Source organism: Mus caroli, chromosome 13 (genome assembly GCF_900094665.2).
Source record: "Mus caroli chromosome 13, CAROLI_EIJ_v1.1, whole genome shotgun sequence".
NCBI classification, from domain to species: domain Eukaryota; kingdom Metazoa; phylum Chordata; class Mammalia; order Rodentia; family Muridae; genus Mus; species Mus caroli.
The window spans coordinates 76,024,468-76,043,351 of NC_034582.1; the positions used below are offsets into that span (position 1 = coordinate 76,024,468).

Consider the following 18,884-nt stretch of genomic DNA (forward strand, 5'->3'; position numbering starts at 1 on the left):
GCATCCAGGCAGGCATGGTGCAGGAGGAGCTGAGAGTTCTATGTCTTCATCCAAAGGCTGCTAGTGGAAGACTGACTTCCAGGCAAATAGGGTGAGTTTCTTATGCCCACACCCACAGTGACACACCCATTCCAACCAGGTCACACCTATTCCAACCAGGCCACACCTCCAGATGGTGCCACTCCCTGGTCCGAGAATATACAAACCATCACAGTGACTTTGAAAGTAAATAAGATGTATTCATTGATAAAGAATTCTTAGTCCAATTCTCAGTGGGCATGTATATTTTTTGTAACTGAATATAAATGTCTAAAATCCTTTCAGTCTTTATGGCATATAAATTGAATTTGATGAGAGTTTTAGGTTATATCAAAAGCTTTCAAAGAAAAATCCCTGGTCAGGAACAAAGTTATGACCTATAACAGAGTATATCCTGTAGTGTACTAAACATTAATTCTGAATTTACCATGGGCCAGTGAGTAAGAAGTACAGAGGTACGTTAATCTCATGTGAGTCAAATGCAGAACAAAAAAAAGGTTTGAATTCCACAGAAGTATTGCAGCTTGTGTGTGTATGTGTGGGTGTACAGACCAAATATTTTGAGTCCTTCAGAACTAGAAGTTGCAGGTAGTCAAAAATTCTTAGGAAATTAAACAAAATTTTCCAATTTTCTTCCTAGTCATAGAATAAGAGCTTAATATTTTGACAACAAAAAGTACGGTAACTTTCTAGTTTAAAATACAGTTATCCTATGTTTTGTTATATATAGTTCATTACATCACACCTTCTTTTATTTTTGTTATCTTTTCTTTTTGTTTTTAATTGAGACAGGTCTCACTGTAGACCAGACTGGCCTTGAATTCTTGGAGACATCTGTTTATCTCTACTTCCCCACTGCTGGGATGCAGGGTGTGTGTCTCCACACACAGCCATAGCTTCTTAAAACAGGGTCTCAACCACGCCTGGGCTCACATACCTGAAAGTGGGCTTAAGAACAATCCGACAACAATGAAAGGGTTCTGAGTGTAGAGTAACCGAAGCTGAGGTGAGAACCAGGTATCCAGGGTGTTTCTGGCATTGCTCACCCTGCTGCATGCCTAACTGACTGCAGCCTCAGTTCTGCCCATGTGTGCTTGCTCTGTCACCAGATTGCATGATGCTAATCAATAGATTTCAGGGAAAGCTCCCTACTTTAGAAAAAACATAATACAAAACAAAGAGGTGTAATATTTTTCTATTGTCATTTCACAGCATTTAAGTATCAAACAAAGATGTTTTGGATACTATTTTACTACAATGTTTGATTTTTTTTTTTTTAAATGCTGTTAGAGGACTGGCACATGACTTAGTGTACAAAGGTTCTTGCTGCCAGCACTGGTTGAGAGGGAGAACTGAGCATCTGCAGTTGTTCTCTGGCATCTACTTGTGACAGCGCACACACTGTAAGAAGCAAACAGTTTATAGATTTCTGAATTTGGATTTCGTAGGAAATGGTTAAATGCATTTATTTGGCTTGAGATTTTGGACAGTTTCCGAACTGGCCCAAACCATGGCACATTGTGTGCTAGCACTGAAGTGAAACTGCATGCTTAGCTCTGGCATCTTGAATCATTTTATTGATAACTCTGAACGTGCTGCAAGTTCTCTTCCCACTGCAGAGTACCAAAAGCCCAGCCAAAGTTCAGTTCGCATATAATGTTTTTACATCATGGATCTGGAGGCCAGAGGACAGTTTGTAGATATCGGCTTTCCTTCTACCGTGTGACTCACAGGGATGAGCTCATGTGATCAGGCTGGGCAGCGAGCACCATGAGCCACTGAGCCCTCTCAGTGTGCAAGACTGAGCAAATCCGTGCGTGATAGAGGAGAAACCATCACAGTGTCTCGGGACTCAGATTTACTTTTTGTCTTTAGTAAGTGGTAAAATTGTATGCCAAATAATGGGCTAAAATGAACATCTTGATTACCTGCTGTAGAAACCAGTAAGCCTGGGGTTGTGTAAAAGTGTCTAGGTGAACACGGAGTCCTGAGTGGGAAGTGTCAGCAGTGCGTTAGCTGACCTCTTCCCACGCTGCGGACCCCACTGTCCAGGTGTGCGCTGCACTTCCATAATTGCAGAGCCTGAACCTAATCCCACATAACAAAAACAGTATTAGGAAAAGTAGTGCCTAGCCTGTAAGATGCATGTAAGTCACTGAGTGGATCAGCCACATTTCAAGGTTCTCTCTTTCCTTCCCCCAGCTAGAACGTCATGGCGGGGAGGAATCAGAACCGGACGGTTTCCCTCCCAGGAATTCAGGCCAGTGGCCATGTACATGCTTTTGGGAATTGTACAGACAATGACATGTTGGAAGAAGATGCTGAAGTCTATGAACTTCGGTCCAGGGGAAAGGAGAAGGTTCGAAGAAGCGCATCGAGAGATAGACTTGATGACATTGTTATATTAACCAAAGATATCCAGGAAGGAGACACTCTAAACGCAGTAGCCCTTCAGTACTGCTGTACGGTAGGTTTGAGTTTAATTTATGTTGAGTAATATCATCCAGAATAACCGATTTGTTCATTAGACCAACCAGGATTGAAGTAAATTCTGTGTCCACTTTCCTTCTTTGCACAGAGATCTCCTAGTCCTATGGACATGACCTTGGTCACATTTTAAGGGAGTGGATGACTGACTCTCAGTTCAGCCTTTCACTTTGGTGTGTTTCTGTACTTTGTGTGTGTGCTTGTATATGTATCTATACAGATAACATATTTAAAGGTTGATAAAGAATTGATATATTTTGTTCTTTATTTACCGTGTATTATTCTGCAACTTGCGGTTTTCATATCTTAGATATCGCTTATAATCTTATAGACGTCATTGGAGGCTAGAAGAGGGCTTTGGTTCCCTGGAGCTGGAGTTACAAGCTTTGTAAGCTGCCTGAGAGGGTTGCTTGGGACCAAACCCAGCAGCACATGCCGTTTACTCCTGAGCCTCTATAACCCTTTCTTATTTCTAACATACAATGTGAACTTCTATATCCTTCTTTTCCTGTTTAATATTTCCATATTTTCATAAATATATTTTTATACTTGAAATTCCTTTACTGGTGACCTGTTTATACTACTATGCAGTGAGAACTCACATTTTCATACATTTGTTGTATAAATGTCTATTTGTATATATGCTTAAATAAGATTAAAAAAAAAACAACTTCCTGTGGCCACACTATTCTATATAATATTTTTTCAGGTTAAACTATTGTAGTTATTCATAGTACGTGAAAATAAATTATAGCTTTAGATTTAAAGATTAATAATATCTTTCATTGGCATGTTTGTGACGAGGTAGAGATGAGCACCAGGTATCACTCCTTAGCCGCCTTTTGTGCAGCAGCATCATTGCAGTCCCTGAGAACTGAAAGAGGCAGGCTGACACCGATGAGCTGTGGAGGAGAGGAGCTGGACCCCTTGTAAATGTGATAATCTTTTATTCTCCTGAAGTGACTGTTGTCTGGGTGGCTTACTGCTTCTGTCTGCTAGTCCTGGAATCTACTAGCCTCCCTGCAATCTTCTCTAGGCTTAGAATGATTTTTCAGCCTCTGAGATTTGCTGCTGAATAAACTCACCCTTTCTTGTTCTTTCTGAACCCTGCCTGGCTGGTTCATCTCAGCTGTTGAAGCTCAAATTCCTCTCTCAGCTGACTTACCCAATCTGGCTTTTCAATCCTCCTCTGAATTGTTCTGCTTGGTTTCAAACTAACTCTAGCAATCTTTTCTAATCTTCTGGCTCCATCTCATTGTCTTGCTTGTTCTGTCCACCTGTGTCTAGCTTGTTCTCTCTTCAACCTGTCTCTGTAAAACTGTCCTGGTCACACTGCCTCCTTCTCCCTCTCTGGGCTGCTCTACCCTCCCTCTCAACTCTACTGTTCTGTTTTCCATGAACTCTACTGTATCCCTGTACTGTACTCTCTTCTTCCTGTACTGTCTGTTTCTCCCTTAAGTAGCGTCCCTCTCCTCTCAGTTGGACCCATCCTATTCTGTCAAATATTTCTCTGATTCATCACTTTTTCTGCCACTTGATATCTCTTTAAAACATGCATGTTTCCTTCTACAAACTAACTTTACCTTTGTTGTTTGGGATTAAAGTTGTATTCCAGCCAGAGGGATTAAAAGTGCGAATGAGTCACACCCTAACTAGAAGCAGATTCAAATATCCAGAAACAGTCACTCATTGTGCTCCCTTGTGATGGAAACTCAACCTGCAAAGAAACATTCTCTTATAGAAGGACCTGTGTTGCTCTGAAGGTGCACTCAGGAATTATTGCTATATTACAAATATATGCTGTTACAAAACAGTGATTAGGGGAACAAAAGATCAGGGTTGGAAGACTAAATGTGTCCACATTAGCATAACAGAGAGCGTGATTTGGTATGCTTAGAGATGTAGCTTAAGTACGTGGTGAGTCTTAGATGACGAAATCATAGACTACCAAGTAGTTCTTAGCAAAGCAGATGTTAAAACAGAGTGGAGCCATGCTTTGGGGCTTGCCACTGAGTCTTCATGTGTTTTAAGACAAAAGGGGCTGATGTAGACAGGCAAACAGGTACTCTTCTCTCTCACCTCCTGGTTACTCTGCAGTTCTCTCAGGCGTCATCCAAAAACACACCGTACAAGACTTTGTCCAGTCGGATGGTTTTAAATTGTCCAAGTACAGGTCACTAGTCTGGTTCTGTTCATGAGCTCCCTCTTTAGCCCTCTGCTTGACCTCCTGACACTCACTGCAGGCTTCAGAGACTCAGACTGCTTACTAGTCAGTAAATGCTAACATTGCATGGATAAGCTGTAATTTACCACTACAAGTACTCTTTATCAATTGGAACCCATGAATATGCCCACCAACCTTATAAGGTAGGGAATCTTACGATTGGCATTTTACAGATATGAAAGGTTTCTCACCCTAAACCACATAGTTAATAGAAAGGGACTGTTGTGTGCTTCAGACACAGGTGTGTGCACAAGACCATGTGATACTGCCTTCCTCAACACTCTTTCCTCATGTCTCACACACATGGTGTTGCACAGGCACCCTCCTCTCACTTTTCCTCAGAATCTTTTCTAGTGACTCCATCCAAGTCTCACATCCTCTCAGAAGAGTTTCAGACATCTGTCTCCATCTCTCCTGAGCATGACTCACTTGTATATCTCAGGCACCTGAAAGTCACTGTATCTAAATCTGTGTGCATCCTCTTCCCACTATCTAGCCTCTTCTGTATCACCCAGAGGTCCATCCTAGACTCATTCTTCATCTCTGACATTAGTTGGGTACCCCAGGATAAGAGCTTAAGTGTTGACTTAAATGTAACAAATGGAACTAATAAAGGTAGGGAGAGAACCTGGCTAATGGTAATCTGAGAAACAGCCCATCCTTTCTTCCCCTATCAGAGCAGAAAGAAGAGGAGGGGGTTATAGTGTATATAAAGAAACCACGAGCCTGGTGTTAAAGCTTGGAGTGAACTACACATTAAACGTCAAGTACATGTTTCTCACATTTTAACTCTTTGAAAGTAGTATACATATTAGAACACAGTCCAGGAATAGAGCTGTGGAGGAGAATGCTGAGTGCTTGTGAGAACACTCCAAGAAACCAAGTCAAGAATCTCATTCACTTCAAAACCCAGAGTTGTTCTTAGAGATGTAGTAGACAGAAGTGAGTTTACTCCAGACGTTGTTATTCATACTCTTTTAAGGGAAGCCACGTTTTTCCAAACATTTGTGGCTTCTCCCTATTATTGTATTCTTTATTCAGATTCTTAACCCTTGGAGTATAAGTTGTCTGACACTCTGAATACATTTGGCTATTGCCTACCCAGCTAGAGCAGGAAACAGAGCTTTAATATATTTGGTGCAGCTTTTCCTGCCTAGAGATAACTAAAACTGCACTATGGAGTTAATGGCATTTTACTTGTGATAAACTAAAGCCTTTTGAACTGGGTAAGTTAAAGTGCTTATGCTCTACTTGTCAGGTCAGAATAAGGAACACTGGTACAAGTAATTGTTCATTCACACATTCCTTGCGGACATACATTACTGTGGTACATTTGTATGCTGTACGAAGAGAAACAGCAGAATAGATGAGTGTTAACTAGTGTTACTACTATCTAGGCGATAACACCACGTTGTTGGTGATTTCCTAACACTACATGAATTTAGGGTTGCAATTCTCATATACAAGGAAACCTACATCTGTGTGTGCCAACAGCACTGATGGTAAGAATGTAACTGAACTGTTTTCTCTCCCAAGTGAGGGAATGAATGAAGGTCTAGTTTTAGAATTCAGTTCAATGTTGCATTTTTCTTTTTTGCAGGTAGCAGATATCAAAAGAGTTAACAATCTCATCAGTGATCAAGACTTTTTTGCTCTTAGGTCTATCAAAATTCCAGTGAAAAGGTTCAGTTCTTTGACAGAAACTCTTCACCCTCTGAAAGGAAGACAAGGTTTGCATCCTCCACCTGTTCCGTATTTCCAAGAGCAAGACATTGTGCCAGCTGATGGCTCTCTTTCTTCCAGTGAGTCAGCCGGCAGTTTCCTTAAAGAAGTGGACCGAGACATAGAACAAATAGTCAAGTGTACAGACACCAAGAAGGAGAACCTGAATGAAGTTGTGTCTGCCTTAACAGCACAACAGGTCCGATTTGAACCTGATAACAAAAGCATTCACCGAAAGGATCCGTATTATGGAGCAGACTGGGGGATTGGTTGGTGGACAGCTGTAGTGATAATGTTGATAGTGGGTATAATAACACCAGTGTTTTATTTGCTGTATTATGAAATTTTAGCTAAAGTGGACGTTAGTCACCATTCAACCGTGGGTTCTTCACACTTGCATCCAGGACTCACACCTCCAACACAGCACAGAGAGATGGAAAATGCAATTGGTCCAACAAAAGGAATACCTGTTGGTCAGCAAGATGACCACAAACTATATAGGCAAGACCCTCAGGCACATGATGCTCAACACAAAACGTAACAGTGAGCTGCATCAGTGTTAGTGGTCATGTGTGCATATGGAATATGGTGACTCACATACATCCGACAACTGCTTCGAAGTCAGAATCTAGGACATTGAAGATGGTTTGTTTTTACCTTTCTAAAAATTCCTGAACTTTTACAAATGGACTGTCTAGAACACCTGCATATGCTATACTGAGATTGGTCAGTCCATACGCCTGCTATATCAGGGCTTAAAGCAGAAATAATTTAAATGTATGTCTAGGAATTCTAACTTAGAAGATGCTGTCATTTTTCTTATTCAGGATTAGCGATGTTTAAATTTTAACTTTTAAAAGATTACCTTTTAGTTTACGGTTGTTCATGTCAAGGATTCCAAATGCTTACAACTGAAGAAAATTTGATACCATACCTACCACCAAAATATTAATTGTAAAAGTTTTAATTCTAAAATTATTCCTGACACCAAGTACTTAACACTTAAATTTGAAACTTTAAAAATATGTTTAGCATATGCGCCATGAAAGCAAATGTAGAAACAGATATGGAAACATAGTTTATAATTTGTATAATACAGGCTAAGAAATAGATATTTTAAGACCCCTCCAAATAATGTCATTGGGTTGGAAACTTCCCATTTGATCACATGGACACTGTAATGGGTCAAGATCTATTCCTTAAAAAAGGAATCCTTTATGACTAGCTCTTCAACCTCACCTCCACTTCATTTTAAAAAATACTTGTGTCTGATATTTGAAGGCACTTTTGTAGTTCTTTGATGAAGTGTTATACAGAAAAGCATATTCAGCAACTTCCTCTTTCCATGCTGTGACTACTTATTGCTGTTCTAAATAGTAACATGCCTTAATTAACACCTAATGCCTTACAAAGTTACTTGACCCAAGTTCATGTACCCTTCACAATCAAAGTTTGTGTCAGATTTTATTGAATAGGCTATCATTTCACAGGCTATGTAAATTTGTCTGTCTTCACTTTTGAGCATAAATTAATGAAGGAAAAACAAATTTGTACAACCTGCTTCTGCAGTCTTGCAGAAGAAAATGATTCATTAAGCAAAACTGAGTAAACAAGACTTTTACACTAGCAGTAGACGGGTTGCTTTATTCGGCACTCTACTGACCCCTGCTTTTCCAAAAAGAACCTGTCCAGTTTAGATTATCCTCCTGATGTGCATCATCCAACTGAGAAACATATCCAAAGGTGTGTGGCGTGCTCAAAGGGCTTAATAGTGGCATTTTCTACATCTAATGTGGGACAACCAGTTTGGCTAATTAGTATGTATTCTAAAAATACACTTTTAGGGAGTGGGGTCTGATTTGAGTGGGTTTTGTGAAATAAAGTACATAGCGTAAAATATGTCACATTACCTCATTTTTTAGACTCTATTTCCTAAACCAATGTTTCAGCTTTTTAAACATTTTGTATAACAAATTCCAATCCTGATACAAAGAATTATTAATATCTACTTGTTATATTTAGGATTTTATATACTTTCAGAAGAAAAAGCAGTACAAAAGGACTGACATGGAAGTCAATCATTTTAAGGCCCCTACATCAGAGCAGTTTTAGAAATTTTTCCTTATTTATTAATAGGTATCTTTTGATAAATTGATCCTTGAGTAAATCTTATTTAAAATCATTTTTTCACATACCATGTGCATTTTGAAATCAGAGTGATCGTTAATTATGCTCAGTATTAACACAGCCAGTTTACATTTTATCTTTATTAAGCCTGCTGAAAAAATCAAGTTTTATGGTAAAAAAAAAAATGCAGATTTCAGGGCAGAACAGGCTACATAACCTCTTTTTCATTAAACAGAGTTGTGATTCTTTTATAGGTGGTTTTACTTGGAATTGTAATCAAAGGGTCTGATCACTTATATTAAAGGAGAAGGTATATTTGCTGGTTAAAATGGTTTCTGTCTTGAGCACTCTTTTTTAAGGAAATACAACATATATCCTTAGGACACAACCAAGAAATTTCCTTTTCCTATATATCTTAGAATCATTAATAGAATATAATTCAATATGTAGAATTATGCTTTCATCTTTAAAAGAAAAAATTAAGCATTTAGTAGAATTTTTGAAAATACATTTAATGTACATTTGCAAACTATGCCAATTTTTGGCAACTGCAAACTACATTGTATTCTAAACATCAGCACAACTGTCGTCGTTTGTTACACTAGATCATGTCCAAGCCGCTGGATTTTCTTTGAGGCTTTAATTTTTCTGTGTTCAAGTATGTGGATGCAGTTACAAACATAAGAGAACTGAGTCATAGCCATTGAGTTTATTACTTCACCTAAAAACTCGGAATTGCAAATAAAGAGAAATCTGATACTGTTATAGGGCAAAATTTTGATTTTGTGAAGACTTGGTACATGGTTGAGTTTCTTTTGGACCAATGGATAAATTATTTAAATATTCTCACTGTCCTGTCTACAAAACCAGGTTATGATCTGCTGGCCATGTACAGATTAGGAAGGAGTGTGTAATCTAAAGTTTCCTTTCCTGGTGGATTTTCATTCTTAAAGCTTTTTTATTTTTTTGACTCTGCTTTTTTGGTGGTGTGACAAGTTCATTAAATGAACCACTCTTTAGTAATTGATTGTTAGTCTTTAGTAAAAAAAAAAAAAAAAAAAAAAATCTCCTGACATTACCTCACTGCAGTGCGAAGGCTATAGTTAGAAACAGAAGTGGAGATCTAGACTCAGAGTATTACAGAGATAAGTTATTTAAATACTGCATTATCGTGGGACTGTTTCTTATTTTGAATTACAGCACTGTTGCTCAGGAAATCAGTATTTTTTTTTTCTACGTATGTGCATATTGCACTTAGATCATAGAAATATATGAATGCTTTATTTAATTCACTTGATGTATGTAAAAATCTAGGCATCTTTTGTATAATGTATTTTATATAATTGCAAATGTATTAAACCATTGTTAGCATGCACATCTGTAAAACTGGTTTTTAAACTTTTGGCCTTGTTTTTCATATTTTTAAGGATATGCAAAGTATAATAAAATTTCTATTTTATTAATCAATTTGAAAATGGAAGTTGTTGAATATAATCAAATAAGCAAACAGTTTATCTTTCAAGCTATTTGGAATACATTTCTTCACATTAGTTCTTTAAAACCTCAAGTTTTGTATGTGTTTTGTTCATATTCACACATACTCCCAGCTCTCCCCAGGCCCTCCTCTCCCCTATGCAACCAGCATCGTGTCACACACACACACACACACACAGGTTTGATGCCCCAGTTATTTTTCGGTGTGTGCCTTCCCCTGGAGTGTGGTGGTTGACAAGCAGGAGATACATTCTTGCAGAAAACTGACTCTCGGTTCAGCCGCTATTGCTATCGTTTGCCACTTGCTCCATGGCTAGAAGAGGATTGTGCCCCTAACTTCCTTCCCTGGCCATACAGGGACTGAATCTGACTTGAGCTTGCACAGGTCTTGTACACACTGATACAATAGCAGTAGTTCAAAGGTGTAGCTACCTCACTGTATCCAGATGTTTCCAAGTCATTCATTGTCTCTGGCTGTTACATATTTTCCACCTTCTCTTAGATGTACATCACATATATAAAGGCTATGTTTGTAGACACACACACACACCAAACATGAACCATAAATGAGAAAGGTCTTCAGGGGAAATTTCTCTTTTCCATTTTAAAGCGGGTTGACATTATAGTTGTACTTACAATTCCTCTGACGCTTGTCACTTGAAGGTGTGGATGGAAAGAGGGACAGCAATCCTCTGACACTTTGGCATCTTCCAGCAACTGTTCAAGAAAACTGTGAGCACATACTCCCTGCCACATTAAGGTAAGAGGTTTCTTTTGTTGTAATGGGGGTGGGCTGGGGGTTGCTCCACAACCATCGATCAATGAATAGTTACTTTAGCAGGAAAAAAAAAAATCAGAATTAACTTGTTTACCAAATAAATGTTCACTGCAAATCATCTTGGTATTAAGGCCAAAATTTTATTTTTTAAATTTTGTATGTGTAAACAAATACAGAAAAATCAGCATGTGGCAACTAGTTTTGTTACAATAATGTTAAAGATATTTTATCACCAGTCCCAGTAAGTACTCTTATCTAACTATTAAGAAGCTGTCTCTCTACAAAGTAATTTCATAGACTCAGAGCTAAAGTAAACAAGATTTATGGTAATCAAGCAGCCTGGAAAATCTCATCTTTCCTCAAAATTAGTATATTTAGAGTTGTAAACTGATCTTTCAACTGAGGATGGGCATCCTTAGAAGAGATGCCAAGGGTTTCTGAGTCAATCCTGTGCAAAAGCGCTTCCCTCTGGGTGGTAGGCGCACACCCTTGAAGACAGTGGAAGCTAGGGAAGAACTCACTGCCAGTGCAGCTCCCAACTGGAAAAGTTATCTGTGGATTTGTAATACTGGAAGGAAACAGAACCAAAGAGTGTCTACAAATGAAATCTTGTTTATCCCCGGTACCAAATGTAAGAGAATAAAGTACTTTTTATTCCCAAATCACACATTTGCCATAATTACTAAAACTTAATGTAAGTTCCCTAACACACTGAAGCTTTGAAGACTTGGTTTCCACTAGGAATCTTACAGCATTTTTATCAGCTCCTGGGAACTGGATGTAAGTGTTCAGCTCTCGAACCCATCAGGAAGTGTTTAAAGAAGCAGTGCCATTGACAGTAATCCTTCACCTGAGAAAAGACTTGGAATCTCTCCGATCATACAAATAAACTACGGTTTCTAACACAGGTACAAGATTGGAAATCAAATTATAACTCAAGAGGAAACGGTTCCTCACAACAATTTCACTTCCACAGTACTATTTACAGAGCAAACAATTTAAGACATGATTGTTTCTGTAACGTAAAAGAAAGCATATTTGGCCAATTCTGGTTAGTGTCTTAAACACTATAAATTTTCCTATAAATTTTCCTAGGAAACCATTTACAAGTGGAGAAACTAAGGCACCCAAACTTAAGCTTAATATTAAGGTTATCTTGATCCTGAGAGAAGAAGCAGGCCTCCAGTTTCCAGGTCAGAGGATAATGAGTACCAAGTCTCCCACTGGGAAAAACCGATTTGGTTTTCATCCCGTAGGCAGGTACTTTTAATACATTAGTTTTGAAATGCATACTATGAATTCCCTTGAAAATCTTTGGCATGTTTTAAAGTCCTCAGAGGTGAAGGGATCTGGATATATTCTCCTGCAAAATATAAAACTGCAGGGGAGTCACCCTGTAAGTTAAAACAAGAAGAATCGATCATAATTCCAAAATGACCTGAGATTTTACAGTGATTATATAATTGACTTGCAGTTTCTGAGTCTTGTGAAATACAAAGGAGGGGAGTGCCCTTCACCATATCCACTCACACACCATTTTATCATGAGGTTTATACAACCAGGACTTGTTTCCAGTTTAAGTCCAGAATTAAGCAGTGTGTCTCAGCTTCCCCTCCCCCAAGTCCCAGCCCAACAAGGTGAAAGTGTCAGACTCACTACAATGGAATCATTAGTTTACACACTGTACACTGTAAGGCTTGGAGTTATCCCTAAGGCCAAGCACTGAGAACCTTCCACCCACGTGAAAGTCTCTGTTGTGGCTGAGATGTAAACTGAAATGGATTTCACCCAGGTCACTGGTGTTTGCTAAGAGCCTGTTTCCTATCAGCATAACTCTACTGTTAGGAACTCAGGGACATTTACGAGGTCAGTTTATGAGGTCACAGCGTGATAAGACAGAATGTTCCAGGGAAGAGAAATCATTGTCCAGTTTGCTTTTAAAGTGCCCCACGTGCAGTATTAAGAGAAATCCACTATGACTAGTAACACTTTCTCCCGAAGGTCAGCAGGTGAGCCAGAGTGAGCTTTTTAAACTGTGAACACACAGAGTGATGCGAAAACTCTTTAGAAACATTCAAATCCAGACCAAACAAAAGCCAGAGAACCCACAACCGCATTGCATAGTCACAGGTGTGGCAGAGGTAAGGGAGTTAGGTCATGGGCTGTAAACACAAAGTCGTTCTCAAGAGTTGGATACAGAACTCTGAACAACAGAAAATACGGACTTAATCCTTATCCAAAATAAAGTGGATCCAAACGCTCGAAGCTGAATTCCCCAAACATCTGAGGATTCCACAGCTAGTAGGTGGCTTCATCCATGTTGTCGTCGCTGTCTACACCAAAATCATCGCCGTTGTCGAAGTAGGAGTTAATGTAGTCATTCTCCTAAGTGAAGGGATGGATTCCTCAGTCAGTCAAGTGATGAGAAGGCACCATTTAAGACAATACAGAAAAGAACATCTCTGTCGTTTACAGATACCAAGTTGAGGTAAAAAGGAAACACAGAAGACTTGCATAGAAAGTCTTGCTTGTGTGCACTCCTTTTTCAAAAGAAGTTTTCACACATTTTGATCAGCCCCGCTTTCTTTTAAAGTACCCTTTTCTACTGTGCTCAGGTGCTAACCAGCTAAAAGAACAGAAAGAGCTGTGATTACCCCTCGGCAGCAGTGCCCTGTGCAGCACTACTTGGTGGAGCGATGAGGTGGTTAAGGAGATGAGACTCTTAAGCATTTGTTGTACCCATGCATGGACCACCAAGGAAGAAGTGTTTGTTTCATCAATAGTTTTACCCTGCACCAGAACCCAGGCATGAAGTCACAAAGCTTAATGGCACCACAGAGGGACTGTCCCTTCCAACCCAAACCTATGGGAAGCGACACTACATTCTTCTCAGGATTTCTTGGCTTCTGGCAAGGTGTCAGTTCTAACTGAGTCCTTAAGGATTCAGTTCTGGTATAAAAGATTCGTGCCTGGTATCAAAACTTCAAAAATCCATTTGATTATAGGCAGATTAAGACTTCTTGAACAGCTGCAGTGCATAGGTTTGTAACAGAGACTTTTGAACCAATCAAAATTTAACAGTAGTTAGATATTTGATCATATTAAGTGCAAATACACCATGGTGTTAGAGAGCTCTTACATTTGTGTCCACACTGATACTCTTAGACATGGAATGAGATAGAACAATGCTAAGGACTTGTTTGATCTCTAGGGTAGACTGGGGGCATGGAAGGTCAAAGACTGACAGGCCGGGATCCGATACATGCACAAAAAACGTGAATGGACAATTAGCTATGCAGGAGAAGCATAGTGGCTCACACCTGTATTCCCTGCATGAAAAAGACAGCAGAAAGAACTGTAGAGTTCAGAGTCAGCCTGGACTACATAGATAGCAAGACCCTGTTGTACCCCACAGACCCTATCCCCTAAATATCCACATTTCAACTATTTACATTGAAAACAGATGGCATTCTCAAAAGAAAGCTTTTGGAAACACAGCTTTCTCTTACAGATTAAAAAAAAAATCTAGTATGTATATGTACATTTGTGTATTTTATATTACTTTCTCTTCCCTAAATCCTGCAAGTTTATGCATCCAACAAAAACCCTTTGTAGATCCATAAAATTGGCCTAACTTCTCTGATACCTAGAAATCCATAAATATCCAGACACCAAGTTGGAAGGGGTGGCTGGCAGAGCACTCAAAAGAAGGCACCTAGGAAACAAGGCCTTGGCTCTATACATGTAAGGAAATATGAGCAAATTAATTCCCACCCAAAAGCAAGTAAGAGAAGCCCTGGCATTCACAGTCAAACACTGTACTTTAGCCGTGGGTCCTTACTCCAAATGTTTGGTGACTCAGATGCTAACAGAGATGCTAGCAGTCCTACTCAGGCATAACACAGCTGAGCCTGCTGAGCCTGGTGGCCTGAGTGGCTCTTGGCTCTCCACTGAGTTCCAGATTCATTCTTAAGCTAAATATTCAAATTATTAACAGCAAAAAAATGTATTTTCTTTAATTAACATAGACATGTTAGCAGATGAAATGCTCCCTGTACTCGTTAAAGTGAAGTATTTATCAACTCAACTCCATGAGTAAGTTAATTACCATGAAATTTCAATTAATTAATCAATTAAAAAGACCAAAGAGCAGAACTTTCAAGTTACAAGGCCTCTAATGGAGTTAGTCTCTTATCTTCCTAAGACAGACTTTTACCTCTTCTTGCTCCTCTTCATCGTAGTCCTCCTGTTCTGCATCTTCCTCGCCATCTTCCTCATCATCTTTCTCTTTCTCTTTGCTCCCTTCTTTCTCTTCGTTTTCTTCATCCGATCTTTCACCCTCACCTCTTTTTTCCAGTTCCTGATAAAGTGAGATTCATTAATGTACATGCAAATGATTACTCTTTGATCTACACACCCAGTTAAAAAAGAAGAGCTACGATTATCTGCCATCCTCGCTGAATCCTAAATTACTGGATTACCAGCCAGCCTCCTGCCTCTCAGGAAAGCTGCAGCCACTGCCTTCAGAGCAACACCCACTCTTCATTCTGTTTCTTATCACTGGGCCTCCCTCAGCTACTCTAGGCTTAGATTCTAATCCGAAACGCTTTCTTTTTAGGCTTTCTATCCTACCTCCTCCTAAAGCGTTTGACGTGATTTAAGTTTATCCCACCCCTGTCTCCTTTGTCTTTCATGACTTCCCATTGCCAAGAATTTCTGCTTCATGATACAACTGGAAGGTTGTGAAAAGGAGATTAAAACACATCACTGAACACACTGTTGGTATTAGCAACTGTAAAAATAAAGAAGGGGAAGGGAGTTGGAGAGGCTTTGCTTTTGGGCGGCTCCTGCTGTCTACCTGGACACCACACACTGGACATCATCTCACAGCTTTGATTTTATAAATGCCTTATTACTACCAATTATTTTTTCAATTGATAAGTTACCTAATCTTATTACTGTCTCTATCTGTTTGCTTAGTTGGGTAGCCCTCACCCAACTGAATTTCACAGGTTTTCTGTGAGATGGGCACAGCAATCGTTTTCATAATTAAAGATTCACATGACCTAATTTCTGATTACTACTAACAGTAATTAGAAGAGTAATTAATAGCCGGGCAGTGGTGGTGCACGCCTTTGATCCCAGCACTTGGGAGGCAGAGGGAGGCGGATTTCTGAGTTCGAGGTCAGCCTGGTCTACAGAGTGCGTTCCAGGACAGCCAGGTCTACACGGAGAAACCCTGTCTCGAAAAACCAAAAGAAGAGTAATTAATGACTTATTGTGTTAGCATGTTCCATCTCTCTTTAAGGCTTTGTTGATTATTCATGAGCAGAAGACATATTTTACATCCAGAGTAACTATAACTTTGCTGCTCTTCCTAAATATTCACTTTAGAAATTATTTTAGTTCCAAATTGAACTGAAGAAATTCAAAGGCAAAGGAAAGATCACATTAACCAAACCCAATGTAGATGAATTTAGAATGTTTATGTGTGTGTGGAATGCATGTGTGCATGTTAATGTGCTCATTCATTTGAACATGCTGGTGGAGGCTGGAAAGCAACACTGAATATCTTCCTCATCCATGCTTCATGTAACTTACTAAGGCAGGTTCTGGCTAGTTTTGCCAGCCCACTGCTTGCCTTAGGGACTCCTCTCTGACTCCCCAGTTACTGGGATTACGGGCTGCTGCAGGTCCACCTGGCTTTGATGCACATGCTGAGACTTGACATGTCAGTTACTATGCTTACCCAGTAAATGTTTCATCTACCGAGCCATCTCTCAAGCTCTTAAGACCCAATCTTTAAATAAAATTCAAACAATGTTGCTTGTAATTCACCTCGCTCAGGCAGAACAAATCAAAACCAAGACCTGTATACACACATGGGATAGCTTACCATAATAACAACCACTGCCTTGCCTTGGCAGTTATTTTGACAATATCATGTGTACAATTTCCCAACTGGCCATCTTCTTAGAAATCCTAAGTAACCCAAATTTTCATAAGCCTTTTGAAACATCTAAGACTGACAGACAGACAGGTACACACACACACAGACACACACACACACACACACACACACACGCACACACACACAAAATATGCTACATTAATATTAAGATGTGTCTTTTTCTGTTTTTTTACTAGACCATACGTAAAAATGCCTACAATTAAATTCAATTAAAATGGAACTGAAATATTTATTTTACTTTGTGAAAAGTATACTCTATTATCTTTTTAGAAAGTCACTAATTATTTCAAAATTAGAAACAGAATTGTTTTCCTTAAAACAAGGCATCAACTGTATTATTCAGAGTACAGCACTCATACAATGTACTCTAAGGACCAAAGACTGTATTTCTACTGTTGCCAAATCACACAGTCAGAGCAAACAGCCTCATCTTTACCTTTGCCACACACATCCAACTCCAGCCCACCATGTACATCGGTAGAGTGAACAGAAGCACTTTCAGACTTTCTTTATAATCCCAGGGACGCGTACTGTGTGATGACTTTGTTCTTTTCAAGGATCTAATGGTTTTGGCTCTCCTACTCAGCATCCTCCATTTTCTCGTCCATGACCTTTAACTACTCAAGCTGACTGTGCAGGTAAAAGGAGAGAAGGACTGACATCTGGAAAGGAGGTAAGATGCAGACCCTGAGCAGTTCTAGCTTAGACACTGGACAGGCAAGGAAAGAAGACATAAGGAAGGTGTGCATGCCACTGCTCTGAGACCGGACCTAATGCTGCTAACTCTGCCCGGAGATGCCTCCATAATAAAGCACGAAGCTGCTTTTGCTGGAGACAACCAGGAACAACCGTTGCTCGGTTAAAACTGTACACACATTAAGATTTCTATGTTTAGAATTTTTCTGGAAAAGGTGGCAAATGTCAGCACCAAGGAAGCACAGTTTGTCCTAAGGGAAACCACACCCAAAGGGAAGGGCAATCCACGCAGTACTGTGCGTGCCTCTGGAGAGCTTCTCCAAGCTTTCTGTGCCGGCAGGACCGGACACAGCCCACCATCTTTCTACCTAGTGAACCTGACACCTGCTGCTGCTCTGTCACTGATCTTCCAGATGTATATTTTGGCCATGCCCTCATCCGGCTCAAGCACTGTTCAGAAAGGGAAGCAGTCAAATGAAGAGCTTCCCATCAAGCAGATGTGTCAAAGAGGCCAGCAACTCTACTCATGTGACACGCTTATTATAAACTCTCAGCATTAGGAATAACAGCAAAACACCAGAAGAAACAAAGGGCTTCAGTAGCACATTAATGACGTGAGTAAGTAATTACCGTTCATTCTCACAGCACTGACAACAGAATGAGGGAGCTCTGGACAGTCACATATGGAGCCATGCCTATGTTAGGCATGTTTTGTTAGGTAATAACGTGAAAATACAGAAGTGTGGCATACTATCTTCATCACTGACAGGGGAATTCAGGCTGGCTCAGCAGCTAAGAGCCATCTTTTGACATCTATGGACACCAGGCACACATGTGGTGGTACCCATACATACATACATACATGCAGGCAAAAACACTCATACACATAAAACAATAAAATAATGTTTAAAATTTAAAAAAAAAATGACAGGAGGAAGTTCTGTCTTTTTTTGTGACAAAGTATTTCTGAAAAAAAAAATATATATATGAATTTGCATAGTTCCGGAGTCCACAACAAGAACATATATGTCACAGGCAGGGAGGAGACAGCAGTCTCGAGGTACTAACCAAAATTGTGTTTGTTTTGATTAAGGATAGGCAAATAAATTCCAGAAAATGCCATCTTTGCCTCACTACAGTCTTCTACTTACACATTCCAAACCACTGCGATGTGGGGTGAGGGGTAAAAGAGCCACACACCAACAAAGGGAAAGCAGGGCGTCTGTAAAGAATCGTAAAGAATCGCATCCGCCAGTTGTGCCAGCACCATTTGTTGAAAATGCTGTCTTTTTTCCACTGGATGGTTTTTGCTCCCTTGTCAAAGATCAAGTGACCATAGGTATGTG

General features: G+C 39.6%; 2 protein-coding genes across 11 annotated transcripts in view; one reads left to right on the forward strand and one right to left on the reverse strand.

Annotated features, from left to right (window-relative positions):
- Window positions 1-10,056, forward strand: part of Lysmd3 (LysM domain containing 3) — a 16,037-nt gene extending 5,981 nt beyond the window's left edge. The window contains exons 2-5 of one of the 10 annotated variants that reach the window (XM_029468490.1): window positions 832-1,045; window positions 1,773-1,913; window positions 2,242-2,506; window positions 6,351-10,056. In XM_029468490.1, the coding sequence (XP_029324350.1) occupies window positions 2,252-2,506; window positions 6,351-7,013 (918 nt within the window). In that variant the 5' untranslated portion in view covers window positions 832-1,045; window positions 1,773-1,913; window positions 2,242-2,251 and the 3' untranslated portion in view covers window positions 7,014-10,056. Of the gene's footprint in view, window positions 1-71; window positions 92-831; window positions 1,046-1,772; window positions 1,914-2,241; window positions 2,507-6,350 lie in introns of those variants that run through there. The other 9 variants (XM_029468494.1, XM_029468496.1, XM_029468491.1 and 6 more) reach the window with 9 other exon arrangements.
- A 935-nt stretch (window positions 10,057-10,991) lies between these two features.
- The window catches only part of Polr3g (RNA polymerase III subunit G), a 39,779-nt gene continuing 31,886 nt past the window's right edge, over window positions 10,992-18,884 (reverse strand). The window contains exons 7-8 of the mRNA XM_021180821.2: window positions 15,088-15,231; window positions 10,992-13,256 (exon numbers count right to left, since the gene is read on the reverse strand). Of these exons, the coding sequence (XP_021036480.1) occupies window positions 13,170-13,256; window positions 15,088-15,231 (231 nt within the window). The 3' untranslated portion in view covers window positions 10,992-13,169. The remainder of the gene's footprint in view (window positions 13,257-15,087; window positions 15,232-18,884) is intronic.